The sequence below is a fragment of the Pelodiscus sinensis genome, chromosome 9, assembly GCF_052426305.1.
Source record: "Pelodiscus sinensis isolate ZL-2025 chromosome 9, ASM5242630v1, whole genome shotgun sequence".
Taxonomy (NCBI): Eukaryota; Metazoa; Chordata; order Testudines; family Trionychidae; genus Pelodiscus; species Pelodiscus sinensis.
The window spans coordinates 59,962,535-59,977,600 of NC_143060.1; the positions used below are offsets into that span (position 1 = coordinate 59,962,535).

Sequence of the window (15,066 nt, forward strand, 5' to 3'; positions counted from 1 at the left end):
GCAGGCAGATCCATGGAGCAGGCTCCCTACACATATCAGCTACTGCCTGCTCCCCTCACCCTCTGCACTGTTGCCTCTATATCAGAGGCAGCAGTGCAAGGGTGAGGGAGAACTGGCTTTTAAGCCATCTCCTCACTGGCACAGGTTCCCACCTTCTCCCCCTTTGCTGCCTTTGATTCACACAGAGCAAGGGGGGAATGTGTGTAGTAGACAGGATTAATAGGTAAACCCAGGCTTATCGGTTAATCATGTATTCATCTACACATTGACATTCCTATCCTATCATTGCATAATTGTATGGGTTTCCATTCCTCACCACAATAAACTGCAGTGTACCAATTTTGACATCTTATATGAAATGGCAGCAGCACTTTTTATATACTTGACTGTACTTTGCTATTACTGTGGCAATCCTTACTTTCAGGATTTTTATTTGTTTGTTTGTTTGTTTTATTGTACAGGGTGCTGGTGTTGAGCTGCACCCAGGAAGCACAGCCATTTTGGAGGGCAACAAAATTCACCACTGCAATAACTTGAAAATCAGTGAGACTTCACAGAGTGCCCTAGGTGGAATTAATATTAAGGTAACTAACTGTGCTGGGTTCTCCTAGCAATTGTAACTGGCACTTCTAAAAAATAATAGCTGTACTGTTACAAATGCAGAAGTTAGCGGAAGCTGAAGAACTACGGAACATGTTTTTTCTGAAAATTACATTTCTTCAGTTAAAATTTCAAACTCAAGAATTCATTGGCTAAGTCCATGGCTACCAACTGGTTAATTGATTAAACAGGAGAGGGTGGAGCCAGAGTAGCCTCCACGCGGCAGGCTGGGACTGGTCCAGCCTGGCTGCTTCCAGCCCCAGGGTTGGGAGTTGGCAGCCTCACATTGGGCCAGAAGCAGGGGATGGGACTGCTGGTTCTAGCTGTTGACACTCAGCCTGTGAGCCACAGGCAGGGGACTGCTCCTGAGTAAAGGTTAACTGTTACCCGGTAAACATTGCCCATTAAGGATGAGGCTTACTGGGTAATCAGCTAACTGGTTACCCATTCATATCCCTACTACCAACCACTAGTGTGGATTTTCAGGAATGCTATCAGGCAAGCTCTAAGGGGGGCGGGTCTCAGCACATTTCTCAGCTTCTTAAACACCACCTGTTTAGCAGTTACTGATCATAGAATCATAGAGCTGGAAGAGACCTCAGGAGGTCATCAAGTCCAGCCCAAGGCAGGACCAATCCCAGCTAAATCAACCCAGCCAGGGCTTTTTAAGTCAAGACTTAAAAACCTCTAGGGTTAAAGATCCCACCACCTCCCTAGGTAACCCATTCCAGTGCTTTGCCAACCTCCTAGGGAAATAGTTTTTCCTAATATCCAACCTAGACCTCTCCCACTGTAACTTGAGCCCATTGCGCCTTGTTCTGCCATCCGTCACTACTGTGAACAGCCTTTTCCCATCCTCTTTGGAACCTCCTTTCAGGAAGTTGAAGGCTGCTATCAGATCCCCCCCCCCCACTCTTCTGCAGACTAAACAAACCCAAATCCCTCAGTCTCTCCTCATAGGTCATGCGCTCCAGCCCCTACTCATTTTGATCGCCCTCCGCTGAATCCTCTCCAATGTGTCTGCATCCTTTCTATGATGGGGAGCCCAGAACTAGACACAATTTTCCAGATGTAGCCTCACCAGAGCCGAATAAAGGGGAATAATCACTTCTCTGGATCTGCTGGCAATGCTTCTCCTAATGCAACCTAATATGCCATTAGCCTTCTTGGCTACAAGGGCACACTGTTGACTCATATCCAGCTTCTCATCCACTGTAATCCTCAGGTCCTTTTCTGCTGAACCTGCTACTTAGCCATTCAGTCCCGAGCCTGTAACAACGCTTGGGATTCTTCCGTCCCAAGTGCAGGATTCTACATTTGTCCTTGTTGAACCTCATCAGATTTATTGTGGCCCAATCCTCTAAATCTGTCCAGGTCACTCTGGACCCTATCCCTGCCCTCCAGCATATCTGCCTCTCCCCCTAGCTTAGTGTCATCTGCAAACTTGTTGAGGGTGTAGTCTATTCCCTCATCCAAGGTTCTGAGAGCTGACTAAGGGCATTTAGTACCTTGGATAGTCAGAGTGTTGTGCTTGGAAGGATTGTCTTGGGAGGAGTTTCTAGGTGCAGGTTTCTTGTGGTGGATTAATAGAGTGTCTTTGCTGCATAGGCTTCTTCAGAGGCAGCAGGGTTGGAGTGTTTTAGGGGAAGAGAGGCAGATCTAAAATCCACCATAGCCTTACACATAAAGGTAGCAAATTAAAAACTAAGATTTTGTAATGGATATTTTTAGTGAGTCATGGATTGGTCCAGACACTAAAGAAAAATTCATAGAAGTCTGTGACCTGTCACTGACTTTTACTAAAAATATCAGTGACAGAATGGGAAACTGCTGGGTAGCTGTAGGGCTGGCTTAAAGCTCTACAGTCCCCCTGCTACCCACAGGAGGTATCCCATAGTTCCCAGCTGCTAGGGGCTGAAGTCATTGAGATCTCTGGAAGTCACAGAATCTGACCTCCTGACAAAATTGTAGCCTTATGTGAAAACTACACACTGCAGAATTAATTTGAATTATCTTCACTCAAGTTACTTCTTGAATTAGCCTATCTTGAATGGCCCCACTGCAAAACAGTCAAGCTGCTGTGTTCACACTAGCACTGCACTCATTCATGCATGGCATTTAAGATTTCTGAGGACATATCCCATGGCTCTTTACAGTGCAGTAATGTGAGCTTCTCCATCAATGTCCCAGTGAATTGTGGGAGAACATGTCTTTCCTTTCTGGGCATACAGGCAAGTTGTGGGAAATTGGTAGAAGACTGTTGCCATTTGAGTGGAGTTTGCATTCATCCTCCAGAAAGGTAGAGAGAGTAGGTAATGAGTTAAGCTCAATTGAGTGTCTCTCTCTTAATAGGCCAGCCAACTCTGTTTAAGCACTGTCAAGGTCACTGCAGTGGAAACAAACCCTGCACTAGAATTGTACCTCAGGTCAGCTAACTAATTAGCAGTGCACTTTTTTCCCACTTGAGAAAAGGCCTTAGTGTGAATAAATTTCCCTTCACTGCTGTGCTTTAACTGGTTTTTACAGTTGCTTTCACTCTACTCAACAGTTAAGAATTTACCTTGAGTTCTTCATAGTTTCTAGGTTCTTTTGGGTCAACTTCTATCACATTTTAGTTTCCTTCTGCAAGGTTATTAAGCACGTGTTAACTGACTAATCCTTTCTTTGGTTAGAATATACTAGAGGGCTGTGCCCCCTGCTTGCTACACTCACCAGTCCCCCTTTGTCGGGGGTAACAGGGAAGCAACCCCAGCCTTCTCTCCTTCCCACCCAGCCATGCCAGTCCAGGCCCTTTCTACATCATAGCCCCATCAACCCTGTTTATCAAATAGTCGACAGGATAGTCAACTAGTTGCTCCCCCCCACACACTTGCTGTCTCTATCAGATAGAGGCAGCAAAGGGTGGGAGGAAGAAGAGAGGATACCTCAAAGTGGCAACACTGCCCAGAGTCAGCTGCTCCATGCAGTACTGCTGCTTTGAATACTGTGAGAAGCCAGTGTCAGGCTCCTTACAGTATTTGAAAGAGGCAGTGCTGCTTGGAGCTCAGGATCAGCTGGGCCTCTGTCCAATTTGAAATGCTGCATGGAGCCCGGGACCAACTGGAGATTCAAGCTGACAGGGGCTCCATGCAGCGCTGCTGCTTTGAAATGCAGTGGGGAGCCAGCATTTCAAAGCAGCAGCGCTGCACAGAGCCCAGGGTCAGTGGGGGGGGGGGGGGGGGGGCTTCAGCGCTTTTGCCTTTCAAGTGTAGCAACAGCCCTAGGGCTGTTGTTACACTTCAAAGGCAGAGGTGCCCTATCAACTAATTGAATAGTCGATGCAAAAATGCATCGACTACTCGATTAGTCAGTTACCTGATACTTAACATCCTTAGTCTGGGCCCTTTCCCTTCCCTGCCAAGTGAGGCCCTGCCCCCCAGCAGCCAGGGAAAGCCAAGGTGGTGGCACCCCAGACCTGGCTCTCCATGTGCCCACCGGAGAGTGCCGGGCTGGCAGTGGGTGGAGTTTAGCTCCAGGGACGAAGGAGGGGGCTGAACTTTATCTGCCCATGCCTACTCTCCTAGCCCTTGGACGCTGCGATATGATATTACTCGGTCATCCCACAATACATTTTTATTTTTTTATATAATTTACACAGAGAGACAGGGAGATGAGCTACAAAAAGACAGCTGTCTATGTAGTAGCATTTTGCCCATGAGCCAACACAGCATGTTTTCATAGTTTGACTTAGATGCTAATAGTCCCATCTACTCCAACCACTTGTAGATCACAGGTTGTTGAGTTTTACCATATTATTCCTGCGTGGAGCTCCATAATTTGACTGAACTAAAGCATATCTTCCATAAAGGCCTTCTGTCTTGATTTGACAATATCAAGAGATAGAAAAATCACTGCCTGATATTGTAATTTGTTCCAATGGTTAATCACTACAAGGTTGAACTTGTAGGAACTAGCACTTAAAAAAAATTGAGCAAGATTAATCTGGTAGTTATTGAGACAACTAGCAGATGTACCTGGCATAGCTCAGGTTTTCAAGTGTAGTATTTTAACTAAAAGGAAAATGTACATGCTTTATTTAAATGATGGGGCTCAGGGCAGAGAGTGGAGGGAATGTATGAGTCAGGGCAGAGGATGAAGGGCTCAGGGCTGGTAATTAGGTGTGTGTGGGAGGCTCACACCATGGGGTGGAAGTACAGGAGTGAGGGCATGGGGCTGGAGGGTTCAGGGAAGGCAGTTGGGTGTGTGGACAGGGACTGAAAGGTGGGGTGGGACAGAGGCTTTTCCCCTTCTGCACTGTTTTGGGACTGCGGGGGCCACTTACCTGCTCAGTTGCACAGCCCTGGCCCCAGCTGACCAGTCTCTTGCTGGTGTGGCTGCCCCCAGTGGTTTCTCTGCAGTATAGCTCTCTCCTGCAGGCTTGCTGCCACCAGTGGCTAGTCTCAATATCACATCTCTTCTTTCTGCCCCTCTCTTTTCAAATTCTGGAACAGAGTCCCATTCCCAGCATTTCTTGTTTTTCTGGCATAACCCAAACCCTTGACCTTGCTTCATGTTGGGTTAAAGGAAGCTGCATACCAAATTCTGTGGCCCTAGCTCTTGCTGTTTAGGAAGACGTCTTGGACAAATGGACTGGCACTGACAGATTCACACACACAATATATAAAGAGATTGTTACAATGAAGGTTTTGCTGTAGGAGTAAAAATATACACAAGGAATAAATGAACAAGGAGATCTTGTAAAATTTCTTGATGTTTAAATTCTCAGTTTTTCCTCAGTCTTCTCTTGTTAGCATCTGTACTAATGGTTTGAACATGGAATATGTCATGTGTCTTGTAGATGTGCAGTCAAAGTGCTGAGTAGTAGTAGCATTTCCGTCAGAAATAGGAAAACTGAATTTCAATCCCATTATTAACTTGCTAGGGCAGCAAAGTAGGGAAGCTAGAAATAGTTTATTTTATTTAGTAATTGTGTAGCTGCAACAATTCTTGGCAGTTACATAGTTACTAAAATGCTCCCCCCGCCTGAAAGGAACGGTAGCCAGTGTGTTTCTGGCCCCACTCCCAGGGAGCCCCCCTTGCCATCCCACGCTTCTGCCTCTGTATCAGGGGTTGCAGGCAGCTCCCCCATGTGCTCGTCCTTTAAAACTCGGATTGGGACTGATGGGACTGAACCAGCCTGACAGTCTGAATTTTAAGTGCAAAGCATTTAGCCGGAGGGAGATGTTGCGATTAACCAGGACCATTAATCGATAAGCAATGGGTTAAATGGCTAGCCAACTAGTTGATAATATCCCTACAGCAGAGGTAACTGGTGAATGGATTGTAAGCTAATAGTTATTCTATACTATGTGAATGTTACTTAAATATAGTAACAGTAGAAAGTGGGAAGCTTCAAAAGATGTGAAATGAAATTTAAAAAAATTGAAACTGTAGTCTTACTAGTAAAATAATGAGTGAAACTGTATTTACTAAATCTTTCCAGATTTGGATTAGATTGCTCCTTTTAACAGTTACGAGTGTACAAAACTGGGATAAGGCATTGCCATTTTGAGAGGAATACTTAGAATTACAAAGCAAACTGGGTTTCTTTTGAATGTGGATAGTGCAAGCATCCTTTTATGCCATGTTTAACAGTGTAGAACACAATGCACCCTTCAAAACTATTTTGTTTTGAATTCTTAACAGGTTATTCCTGTTCCCAAACTGAAGATGAAAAACAATCACATTTATAACAATAATGGATATGGAGTGACCATCCTTCAGCCTACAGATCAGCTCTCTACTGCAGGAGGGATACTAGAATTTACTGCATCAGGAGATGCAGAGGAAGATACACTTTCCAAACTAATGCATGAATTGAGCCTAGAGATGAATAGCAACACACTAGAGGATACCAAGGGCCTCAGCATAGTTAATAATTAAACATGCATTTGATGTATGTTTTGGTATATAACAATTATTTCATTAAAACAGCAGTACTCCAAGTTGAAGACTGTTCGTCTTAAATGCTTCTTTGAATTGTTATGGAAAATGGCGAGAGCTTAGTGCACTTTGCCAACTTTTAGAGCATCAAACACACACACATTCAGTCATGGGTAAAAGAATGGCTCATTTGACTTACTAGTCTAAATGGGGAACAGGTATTTTCTTCTCAGCAGGCCAGGCAAGGTCATTTTGTAACACTGAACAGCCTGGATCTACAGTAGTCTGGTTCTGTTTCTCCACTGTTACATCTGCATTGGCATGAACAGTTGAGCACTAATGTAGAACACTCTTATCTTGTCATTATCCAGATCTACTCTGAATAGAATTAGACAACTCTGGCTAAAATGCCAGTGCTAATTTATTCACTGTGAGTCTCCTATTGTGGTTATCATCAGTAGAGCTGCGCGAGGAAAAATGGATAATGGAAAATCTCTTACCTGGTAATTTTGTAGTAGCAACATCCATAGTTCTGCTCAACAGTGTGGGCTATTTCTCTCTTGGCTGCAGTTTGCATAGGCATTTCAAAGCTGTTCTAGTGACACCCTTCTCAAGTCTGCTGCCAGATGATTCATTTGAAAATGGTAAAAAACATGTTTTCTACAATAATTCTACTTTCTTCCACTTTGCATTTTTATGATTGGCAAACTGGTCAACTGAAGGGAACTGAACTTTTGTGTGGAAGACCATTCTGAGTTGTTGACATTTATAACATTTATAAAAGGCTGAGCTAGTTTGCCTTTTGGTTCGGCTTTTCTTTCATGCGGATTATTTTTGTGCAAGAGAGAATCTCTTCTGCCCTTTATCTCCATGTAGAGCAATGCTTTTTTCGCCCTCTTTGGTTGTATGCAACCATTGTCATGCTGTGTGACTCTCCAGAATGTAGTTGCTTTCCAGGTAGCTCTGGAATTTCAGAACAGCTGATTTGACCCCCTCTGAGCTCCAAAGGATTGATGCCGATTCCTTTCCACAGGCTTCAGATGTACAGTGTCCAGCTGGAGCCAGAATCCCCAACCCTCTGCCCTAGTCATGAACCTTCTCTGCTCCCCAAACCCTGAGCTCCTTGGATCCAAACTCCCTTAGAGCTTGTACCCTGAACCCCTCCTGCACCTAAGCCCCTGCACCAGGTTCAGCTCAGAGCTGCATTCTCACTCCAAATCCCCAACCCTCTGTCCCAGACTGCTGAAAGGAAGGAAGGGTTGGGAGGGAGGATGTAGTGAGCAAAGGCAGGGCCTCGGAGAAGGGGTACAAAGGAAGTGGGGCAAGGCTATTAGGGTCTGAGAGAGATCCTGGATTGCACTTAAATTCAAAAAGTGATCTTGTGCTTAAAATGGTTGGAGACCATTGGCTTCAGAAGAAAGGCCCGGGAGAGGCACCTGGTTTGATCTTGCCTATGGAGACCCAGTAGCTGAAGATGCTCAGTTGTGGTTGGGCTAATGCATTGGTCAAGCATAGATATCATATAGTTATTATTCTAGTATTTGTTGAGTTATGGTTGACAGACTTGACAGATCAGTACTGCAAACGTTCTACCAGCTGAACAACCTTTGTTGAGGAAACTCAGGAACTTTTCTTTGTGTTTATTGCAAATCTGTGTGCTTGCAGGAGATTCAGAATCTGGATTGTGGCACTGTATACTGCAGAACAGAGCTCATTCACAAAGGGATATGTGAATACTCTGGGATCTGAGTCTGCCCATGATTACTATCAGCATCTTCATAACTTTCTTGGTGTCACCAAGAGACCAAATGTCAGTTTTTGTAGAGATCTGTGCAATTAAACAAATCCTGGGGCACAGTAGAATGTGGAGGTAGGAGTCTGCCAAAACCACTCCCCCGCTGGCCTGAGCTCCCTGTGGGACTTCTGCTTTTGAACTGTAGCAAGAGCCCCACTGGGGCTCTTGTATATTTCAGAAGCAGAATCGCAGCAGAAGTGGCACTGGCAGAGACTGCTTCAGTCTCTGCTTGTGCCATTTCTGCGGTGGCTCTACCTCCCCTGTCCCCCACTTGCTGCTTCTCTCTGATAGAGAAAAGGGCGGGGGAGGGGAGAGGGAAGGTGCGACTAGTCGCATCACTAGTCAACTATCCGATAAGCTTCAACTACTCTTACATCCCTAGTTCTTACTCTTTTCAAGAGACTCCTAATTTCCTCTGATTACTTGAAAAGGTTGAGTGCAAGGTTCACTGTGTGAGGAGAGTGTTGAAGAGGTGTTTACTCTGAGGCTTACTGTAAGGGTCTGCTCAGGTTGGATCTGGACTGTGGATACCACTTTTGCACATTCTTAGGTCTCCCTATTCTGCACAGTTGGGCATTTCTGGAATGAAATCAGTTTCTAGAAGGGACAGAGGTCTTAATATGCTTGTCCAACTCCAAGTTCTGAGCACAGCCATGCTAAGATTAGCTGGCTGAGGACAGGGCAGGCATAATTTGGTCTCTCTAGAGCCTTTTAGGCTTAGCCCAGTGCTTATACAGCTACTTGTCATCCCTTGCAATGGAGCCTTTGGATGGCTTTAGCCACCTGCTTCTACATGCTTAGTCCAGGAGGAGGGGAGATCAAAGATAACTGCTTGCTAATGCCCCCAAATGAAAAAGTATAAAAAGGAAAGTTGGGAGCAGAGAACCAGCATTGAGTGCTAAGTGGAAGCAAGTTCTTGCCCTCAGAACAAGAAAGGGGGTATATGTCTAGCACAGAGTATGCTATAGCTTTTAACTGGGAATGTGAATAGTTAAGGCTGAAGCAGCCCCCCACCGAAACAGGCAGAGGGTGCTCCAGCCCATCCAGAGCAGCCTTGATCCAGCCTGGGCACACCATAGGCAAGGCCACTCCAGCACAGCTGGAGCAGCTCGTCCTCAGCAAGGGATGGGGCTACTCCAGCCTCCCTCCCCTTTCCCAGTTTAATTGGTTAACTGGTTAAACAAAGTTTAACCAGTTAACTACACAAGATTTTAGATCATTACTATTAACAAGAGACCCACAAAGTTGACCTTTATACCTACACAAAGGATTGAGTTTGGGGCAGTGCTCAGTGCCACCAGGATGTGAGATTTCCTCCCAGAATGTTGTTTAACAACAGTGATCCAGATGTTCATGTCACTAGCTGACTTTTCAGTCACCACAGCCAGAACTTGTCTTCTTGGTCACATGGTAGCATCACATACCTAGTCCTGCTCACCAGACTCCATCTGAGGCCCCTCCACTCCTGGCTCACATCAGTGTATCCTTTGGGGCGCAACAATCTCACCATGGTAGTCAGTTCCACAACACGTGACTCATGCTCTCAGGTGGTGCCTGGACCCCAAGTCAGTGTTAGTTGGTGTCCTGTTCCATGATCCATAACCCACAATGTCTCCGATCACAGATGCATCTGCTTTGGGCTGGGGGTGGGAAGGGGCAGGGAGGGAAGCCCGCACATCTGGGGAATCTTACCACACAAGCCATGTGGATAGGAGAAGCCTTCCCTTCACCTTAACGTGCAGCAACTCAGGGTGGTTCACATAGCATGCCTAGCCTGTCTCCCTCTCTCACATCTGGGGGACGTGAGCAGCACGTGGTCCTCTCTGCTCTGTTAGGAAGCCCATTGCCTGTGGGACTTGTGCATAGCCCACTTTGTTCACCTGGAGATGGCTTACCTCCTCAGGGTCCAGAACCAGCTGGTGAATCACCTCAGCAGGCAGTTCTTTGGACATGAGTGGTCGCTTTGGCTGGACATCCTCCAAAGGTGGGAGTTTCCCTGGGTTAGACCTCTTTGCAACTTGGGAGAACCGGAAGTGCCAACGTTTCTGCTTATTCTGGAATCCAGCCCTGGGTCGGTGGCAGACTTATTTCTGATTCCATGGCTGACCCGCCTGCTATATGCTTTCCCACCATTCCTGTTGATTCACAAGGTGCTCCTCAAGCACAGCAGAGAGAGCAGACATCATCCTGGGCCTGGACTCCACTGGTACCCCATGCTTGCGGAACTGCTCTTCCACTACTGCTACACCCCATCACTCAGGACCATGGGTGCCTGCATCACCCAGACCTGCACTCGCATAACCCTCATGACTTGGCTCCATGGTGGAATCTGACTGAACAGGCCTGCTCCGCGCAGGTTCAACATGTACTCCTCAGTAGTCAGAAATCTACCAGACTCATGTACCTGGCAAAATGGAAATGATTCTCATGTTGGTGCCTGAAGCACAACCTTGGACTCTCTACCTCTACTCTGCAGGTGCTTGACTATCAGGTATCCCTGGAGCAACAAGGTCTGGTGTCCACTTTGCTCCAGGTACATCTGGCCGCCATCTCTGCCTTTCATCCAGAAGACGCAGCCTGCCTGGTTTTTCTCAAGCCCCTTAACAGGATTATTCCTCAAGGGGATGGGCAGGCTCCACCCTCCAGTTGGTCACCCTGACCCCATCTGGGATCTTAACCTCGTCTTCTCTACTCTCACGGGTCCAACATTTGAGCAGTTAGCTACTTGCTCTCTCCTTTACCTGTCCTGAAAAGTGGTCTGGTTGCCATCACCTCTGCTTGCAGGGTTTCCGTACTTTGTGTCCTGGCTTTGGAGCCTCCATTCACAGTCTTTCACGAGACCCAGGGATCGAAAGAGATGAGTTTTGTGTTTCTTGAAGGGAGTCAGCCCTTATAAGGCAGTCATCCAGATAAGGGAAGATGGACACTCCGTCTGCACAGCTGAGCTGCGACTACTGTCAGTACCTTGAAGAATACCCTCGGTGTGGTGGAAAGGCCGAAGGGGAGTACCATATCTTGAAGTGGTGTCCACTCGCAGTAAATCTGAGGTATTTCCTGTGCACTGGGTGGATAGTCACATGGAAATAGGCATCCTGGAGGTCGAGAATCGCCAACCAGTCGGCTTTGTTGAGGGAGGGGATGGTGGAGAGGGTAACCATATGGAAATGTTGGTAAAGAACATGACTATTAAGGCCTCTGAGATCTAAGATTGACCTCCATCCCCGACTTCTTTTCCATGAGGAAATATCAGGAATAGTGTTGCGGTACTGATGGGGAACATGTTCCACTACTTTGATGGAGAACAGGTGGTTGATTTCTTGGCATAGAATGAACTTCTGAGATGGGTCCCTGAAGAGGGAGGAGGTGGGTGGTCGGGGTTTTGGGATGAACAGAAATGGTATGCAGTACCTGTTCATGATGTCCAGCACCCACTTGTCAGATGTTATGAGGGACCAGTGACGACAGAAAGATGTGTGGATATTGGAGAACCATGAAGGATGGGAGGGGAGGGACGAATCTGACAACTCCTGACCTGAGCTTCAAAACATTTTTCTATTATTAGAGGGCTGGGATGGGGTGCGCTCGTCAGCAGATTGCTGCCTTCTGCCCTAGCGCAGGCACTTCCTCTGGTCTTAGTGCCTCTGCGGTTGAGTAAAAAAGGCAGGTCCATTTCTTTGTGTGTAACCTTTGTTTTATTTTCATTTTGGCACAGGAACCTGAATGCCCAGCATGTGAAAAGTGGCCCTAGAATCTTTCAAGGAGTGCAATGAAGTGTTGGTAAACTCCAAAGAGCTTTGGGCCCTCAAATGGGAGGTCTTCTACCCTTGTCAGGACTTCTTTCAGGAAGCCAGATATGTGGAACCATGACTGCGGCTGCAAGGGAATGAGTGGTGGTGTCAGCAGAGTCGGGGCGGCCTGTAGGGTTGTCCTGGCTATTAGGGAGACCTCATTTGTGTTGGCTTTAAAGTGCTCCCTTTACTGTTCTGGAAGATACTGAATTAAAGTGGAGATCTGCTCGAAGATGTGATGTGTATACTTTGCAAGCATAGCCATATAGTTCGAGATGCGTAGCTGGAGGGAGACAGAGGAGTAGGCTTTTCTGCCCATAAGGTCAAGTTGTTTCCACTCCTTATGATGGCAAGTGGATTTTGATAAGGTATGCTTGGTCCTCTGGTTGGCAGCATCAACTATGAGGGAATTGGCAGGCGGCTGTGAGAAGAGGAACTCTGCAAGGAGACGTAGTATTTTCTATTTGCCTTCTTCCCCACTGAGGATATGGTAGCGGGTGTTTGCCACAGTTGTTTAGTGGGATCCATTAGGGTAGGGTCCAGGGGTAGCGCTAATTTAACCGCTGGTGTGGCATGTTTGGTGTCAGGCTGTGTTGTTAATGAAATTTCTAATACATCAGCCACTCTTTTAAAAAGGTCCTTGAAAGCCCTGGAATCATTGCCTGCTGAAGGAGATGGTAGCATGAGGGCATCCTCCGGAGGGGAGGACAACTCAGTTGGTGGATGAGATGAATCAGAGTCAATGTTTCTGAAAGGATGTCAGTTTGATCCCGAGACACATCTAGGGAGGTCATGGATGTGGGTCTCGAGTGAACCTGATCAGAATGATGGTATTGTTGCTGCTGCTGGTGTGTTCTGAAAGATGCCCACGAGTCCGCAGTAGGACCAAGTGGGAGGCAGGGGCATAGGAGGTGGTAGCCATTGGTTGGAGTGCGCCACTGAGGTATCATAGGTTGTGGCTGAAGCATCTTCCTCTTAGGAGAGGAATGCCTGGATGACATGGTGTTTGGGAAAGATGAGGCTTCCTCCTCACTAGATAAAGGAGGTGCAGAAGCTGTTATAGTTGCTGGAGAGAACCTGGCTGGTGCCGGGGAGGTATCAGTACCAAAAAGCGGAGTTGTAGGTACTGAGGTAACTTTTAGTTGGTCTGCAGATGTAAATGAGTAAGTTTGAGGCATAGGTGGCAGGCGGTACTGTGCCTGTGTGCCTTTTGACTTGCCAGGTACCGGGGAAAGGCGCACATACCAACAGTGTGGAGTGTGGGGCTTTGGTAAAACTGCTGTTTTTAATCAATAGCGGAGGACAGTGTGGGCACTCACTTTCCTAGGAAACAAATTCTTGCAGCCTATTCACCTTGCTATAGAGATATGCATTTCAGTTAGTAGTAATGATTTTACAAATTGCAACTCTTTACAAATCACTAGTTTGTGCCAGTTTTCTCCTTGGTACCTCCTTGTACTTTTCTATATTTGAGTTAATGAGCCATGAAAGTACATAGCTGTCAAGTTTCCTATTTACTAACGTCAATGCTGAAATTGGCATTGTAAAGTGTCATAAGAATCCTGACTTGTGAACAGAACTGTAGGGAGAGCATAACACAATATAACTTCCCAACACAGTGTATATCAATATAGTGTATGGTATAGTGTAATTCAATATGGTGCTCATAAGATCTATTAATGTAGTTTATTCACACCTTACTATACATAGTGCCTAATAAGTCCTACGATTTCAATCCTCTGCTTCTGTTTATTCAGTACAATTGTGACCTGAATCAGCAACTAATTGTAGCCCTTCCAATTCTGAAGAACTGTTGATATTTGCCCCACATGCTCTTTTACACCCTAGAATAAATAAAAAGCAGCTTGTTCTGAATTTCTCATAACTCCTATAGACAGATGCTAAACCTAATAGGAAACAGCTATGCCCAAGTCCGGAATTACAAAACATATTAAGTCTTGAAAACAGAACACTTTATTAAGAACAAAGTATACAGACTGTAGTAGTCTATATCAAGGACTTAATATTTTACATATTACCACCACTAATCCTAAACAATTCATTTCAAGCTACTGTGAACAAGTAGAACGACAGACTTCTGTATTAGCATCAAAAATTCCAAAAGGAAACATGCACATTTTTGTAGAGTAAAGAAAAACTCGAATGGATTTCAATAACCACCACGTCCCCTTCCTTGGCCTCCATACCCACCTCCGTAACTACCTCTATTCCCACCACCTTGATACCCTCTATATCCCCCACCAGAACCTCGATACCCTCCCCCAGACCCTGAATATCCCCCCCCACCTCTATAACCTCCCCCAGAACTACCCTGGTATCCTCTTCCTCCAGAGCCACCTCGGTATGAGTTATATCCACCGCCATAGCCCCCACCTCTATAGCCTCCACCGCCATAGCCACGCTGGTTAGCTCCCCGCCCTCTGAATCCACCTCCATTGTCATATCGAGCCATTTTGGGTGGACGAGGACCATCTCCAAACCTAGGAAAGAAAAAGTTTTAAGAAAAAATGAAATGCAACACCCACTATTTTATAAGGATTCAATATTTTATAAAAACATAAAACTTCCATTTCTTCTATGTAGCAGAACAGAACATTCAACTCTCACCCCCAACGTAGACATTTGCTTCATGTAAAACTTCATTAAAAAGCAACCCAGAGTGATTTCCTCTAGTTCAGGATCAGACCCAGTCCCAAAAAATTCTAAAGCTTATATAAATTATGCAATGATGTGAAATTTGTCAAAAACAACTTGTTTAAGTGGGGTGGCAGTTTTCAACTTGCATGGGAAGTGCTAGGATCCCTATTGTGCCCTTTACTGTGGTATGTTTACAAAACCAGAAATTGATCCTTCATTTTCATCAGTTACCTACACTCTGTATAGCTGAGTCCTCACTTTCGATAAATTACATCAGAAATAAGGAGTGAACCAGATCATTAG

The 15,066-nt window shown here is 45.8% G+C and overlaps 2 protein-coding genes across 3 annotated transcripts in view; one reads left to right on the forward strand and one right to left on the reverse strand.

Annotated features, from left to right (window-relative positions):
• Positions 1-6,584, forward strand: part of SHCBP1L (SHC binding and spindle associated 1 like) — a 44,272-nt gene extending 37,688 nt beyond the window's left edge. The window contains exons 9-10 of the mRNA XM_075936787.2: positions 462-584; positions 6,286-6,584. Coding sequence (XP_075792902.2) covers positions 462-584; positions 6,286-6,522 — 360 coding nt within the window. The 3' untranslated portion in view covers positions 6,523-6,584. The remainder of the gene's footprint in view (positions 1-461; positions 585-6,285) is intronic.
• Positions 6,585-14,056: 7,472 nt separating this feature from the next.
• The window catches only part of DHX9 (DExH-box helicase 9), a 43,808-nt gene continuing 42,798 nt past the window's right edge, over positions 14,057-15,066 (reverse strand). For both annotated transcript variants that reach the window (XM_006126921.5, XM_006126923.5), the window contains one exon: positions 14,057-14,606. In XM_006126921.5, the coding sequence (XP_006126983.2) occupies positions 14,276-14,606 (331 nt within the window). In that variant the 3' untranslated portion in view covers positions 14,057-14,275. The remainder of the gene's footprint in view (positions 14,607-15,066) is intronic.